The following is a 3,841-nucleotide window of genomic DNA, read 5'->3' on the forward strand; positions in this document are numbered from 1 at the left end:
TAAAAAGCCTTTTGGTAACCAAAGAACAAAAGGTTATTCTTCCAAGGCCCAGGTGTCCCACATGAAGCCTTTCCCGATTATTCCAGCTTCCACTGCCTTCTAGCCCTTCTCCTGCGTCAATTACAGTCTGTCATGGGTTTAGTACTGGTCACAGGGCAGTGCTCCACATTTTATAAGCATGTATTTTTCATATCCCTTATCAAGCACTTTCACAGCATTTCCTTTGTGGGAGGACTATTATAAGTGCTTGATAAACATTAACTCACGTTTATCTTTGTCTCTTCCATAACCCCAAAATTCCAAAAGGAAGAGACTACATCTTAGGTTTTTTTTTTTTTTTTTTTTTTTTTTGAGGTGAAGTCTCGCTTTGTTGCCTAGACTGGAGTGCAGTGGTGTGATCTCGGCTCACTGCAGCCTCCGCCTCCAGAGCTCAAGTGATTCTCCCACCTCAATCTCCAGAGTAGCTGGGATCACAGGCGCCCGCCACCATGTCCAGCTAATTTTTTTTGTATTTTTAGTAGGGATAGGGTTTCCCCATGTTGGCCAGACAAGTCTTGAACTCCTGACCTCAAGTGATCCACCCACCTTGGCCTCCCAAAGTGCTGGGATTACAGGCGTGAGCCACTGTGCCCGGGCCCATCTTAGGCATTTTCTTTTCTTTTTTTGAGATGGAGTCTCACTCTGTCGCGCAGGCTGGAGTGCAGTGGTATGATTTCAGCTCACTGCAACCTCCACCTCTCGGGTTCAAACAATTCTCCTGCCTCAGCCTCCTGAGTAGCTGGGACTACAAGTGCGGCGCATCACCATGCCTGCATGCCCGGCAATTTTTTTTTTTTTTTTTTTTGGAGACAGAGTCTCTCTCTGTCGCCCAGGCTGGAGTGCAGTGGTGTGATTCTTAACTCACTGCAACCTCTGCCTCCCGGGTTCAAGCTCAGTCTCCCAAGTAGCCTCTCCTGCCTCAGTCTCCCAAGTAGCTGGGACTGCAGGTGCCCGCCACCATGCCTGGCTAATTTTTGTATTTTTAGTAGAGATGCGGTTTTGCCATATTGGCCAGGCTGGTCTCGAACTCCTGACCTTGTGATCTGACCACCTTGGCCTCCCAAAGTGCTGGGATTACAGGTGTGAGCCACTGCACCTGGCCAAATTTTTGTATTTTAGTAGTGATGGGGTTTCACCACGTTGCCCAGGCTGGTCTCAAACTCCTGAGCTGAGGCAATCCACCCACCTTGGCCTCCCAAAGTGCTGGGATTACATGCACGAGCCACTGCGCCCAGTCATCTTAGCCATTTTCTAGTTCTTCCCAGCAGCTCAGCACAGTGTTGGACTAACAATGGCCATTAAAAAATCTATAAACTAATAGCAATAGAAGATGTGTAGTAAATAACGAAAACTCCAACAGGATAAGCCTGAATAAAAATTACATGTTTGTAAATATTAGACAGGCCTTATAGTTTTTTCACAGTTTCTTGTTCCTACAGGCTTTTGAGAAGCTACTTCAAGCCAGGTACTTTACCATGTAATGATGGTATAGAAATGGTTCATGTAGTTCAAACTCAACAAAAAAAGACACACGTGCAAGACTACAATTTAGTACAATATAGTCAGTAAAAACACACACGGTGCCTCCTCTTTTTGTAACAGTGGTTGCTTGAGGAGCCTGAATGGAGAGTGGCTACTGCATACCTGAAAGTCCAATCTGATGCCCTAAGATGGTTGAGTACAGATGGGTGACGTTGCGGGAATACCCTCCGAAGGGTTTCAGTGGGTCCAGGGTTAGGGTGATTGCGACTGAGATATTCACAGGGCCCGAGTCCTCCAGGGCCTGGGGGGACTGGGTGGAAGCTCGGGCCTGCCCGCTGGTCATTGTGCTTTCCGGAGTTGTGGTGTCGTTTGTGAGATGCTTTAGCGTTTCATTCTCTGATACACACAGGTCCAAATCATTGAACCGTAGCAGAAAAGTATTCCAATCCTTTGGGGAAGTGAAAGAAAAAGAAATGAGTGTGAACAGCGCCTGCATCCCGCTGCGGGAACACAGGTAAGACCCTGGTGTGGCACTGCAGCACATCAGCAAACTACAATTCAGAGCTGGTCATTTAAGATCATGACAACACGGCCACCAACCTCCTCACAGGCAGCACAACGTGGCTTTCCTCATCACTTTTATATTTATAACCTAAAGTATGAACTCTTCACTGGCACAAGATACTCAATAAACTGTGAAATCAAATCAATTTATTCAAGAAAATCTTCTTTTAAAAAAATCCAGCATATTACACATAGAGAAAATGATCTAGCCTCAGAACCAAACTGGAAAAGAAAGCTTGAATGAAAGCATTAATGCAAACTCATTTTGCAATTACAATTCTTTTTTTTTTTAAATAAAGTCACCTTAAAATAACGTCCCAAAAGATCAGTTCCATATATCTTGCTCTCTTTCTCCAGAACACGAAACAGCAGTGAATACTAATACTCATTTGGGACACTGCCCCACTTCTTATGGACTTTTGATGACACCTTAGAGCAGCAACAATTTCAAAAAGGAAGGGGCCAGGTGCAGTGGCTTGCACCTGTAATTCCAGCACTTTGGGAGGCCAAGGCAGGTGCATCATTTGAGGTCAGGAGTTCAAGACCAGCCTGAGCAACATGGTGAAACCACGTTTCTACTAAAAATACAATAATCAGCCAGGTGTGGTGGTGTGTGCCTGTAGTCCCAGCTACTTGGAAGGCTGAGGCACGAAAATCATTTGAAGTGGGGCAGAGGCCCCAGCAAGCCAAGATCGTGCCACTGAACTCCAGCCTCAGCCTGGGTGTCAGAGTGACATTCCATCTCAAATAAACAAAAAAAAAGTCATCTGAGCAACCCCTAACCAGCCCAGTAAGTCTACCCTTACAGCATCAGTTTAACTGTATGTGACATTTAGTAAGACTGCAACTGGATCTATTAAATTACATTTCCCTAACACCTACAAACTCAACTGACCATTCTAGTATATTAGGGCTGAAAATGAACATTCTAGTCTCAGTCCTTCATAGTCCTAGACATGAAGAAACTGAGGCCCAGGGCAAATTAGGGACTCTCCAATTCTAGTTCAAGGTAGAATCGGCATTAAGTTCTGATTCACAGCCCCAGATGTTTCCCATACACCACTGCCTTTCCTACAACTTAGGATCCTCATTTGAAATAAAAATCACGAAACTAATCATAACCAAAGTTCTGCAGCATTTCAACAATGCGTTCCTACAGAGCTGGAGTCCACATTGAACAGCCAGCTAAAGCCAATGCCAGGCCTAATTTGGATTATTAAGGGCTAATTATCCAGGCTTCATTGTAACCACTGGCCTTGGCCAAGTGCTCAACATGGACTCAAGATCTGCAGGAAAGAAATGGCAGGAGGCTGCAGAGCTTTAGTTTTGAGTAGAATATTCATTTTCAGCCCTGATGTGGGGGCAGCCTGTTTTCACAGCCTTTAAAGATTGAGGCAGGGTCAGCAAAGAGGGAGAATTAAGCCAGCCAGTATGTCTCTTAGTAACAAACTCTTTGAAAGGGTTACAAGGTAGAAATAGCTAAAACTTGTTACTTGAACTGTGCTAGAAAGAGTTCACATGTGTAGGGGTTCGTTTTGCCAAGATCACTTAAGATCTAGAATGCCCTAGAGCTCAAGAGAAAGCTATGATCTCAATTACATGGAACAGAACTCTCCTCTCCATTGCAAGGCACACTCAATGTGGCAACCACACACTCCCAGCCCCACCCCCACCCCCAGTCTCTTATGAATAGCATTGTGCATTGGGGAGGTACATTGATACCACTGATGGGCAAACATTGATTTATTATTAACTA

The 3,841-nt window shown here is 44.9% G+C and overlaps 1 protein-coding gene across 1 annotated transcript in view; it reads right to left on the reverse strand.

Moving 5' to 3' along the window:
* The window catches only part of TMEM248 (transmembrane protein 248), a 46,447-nt gene that overhangs the window by 9,103 nt on the left and 33,503 nt on the right, over positions 1-3,841 (reverse strand). The window contains exons 3-4 of the mRNA XM_011992899.1: positions 1,684-1,969; positions 62-111 (exon numbers count right to left, since the gene is read on the reverse strand). Coding sequence (XP_011848289.1) covers positions 62-111; positions 1,684-1,969 — 336 coding nt within the window. The remainder of the gene's footprint in view (positions 1-61; positions 112-1,683; positions 1,970-3,841) is intronic.

This window comes from Mandrillus leucophaeus, unplaced genomic scaffold (assembly GCF_000951045.1).
Source record: "Mandrillus leucophaeus isolate KB7577 unplaced genomic scaffold, Mleu.le_1.0 Scaffold42, whole genome shotgun sequence".
Classification (NCBI taxonomy): domain Eukaryota; kingdom Metazoa; phylum Chordata; class Mammalia; order Primates; family Cercopithecidae; genus Mandrillus; species Mandrillus leucophaeus.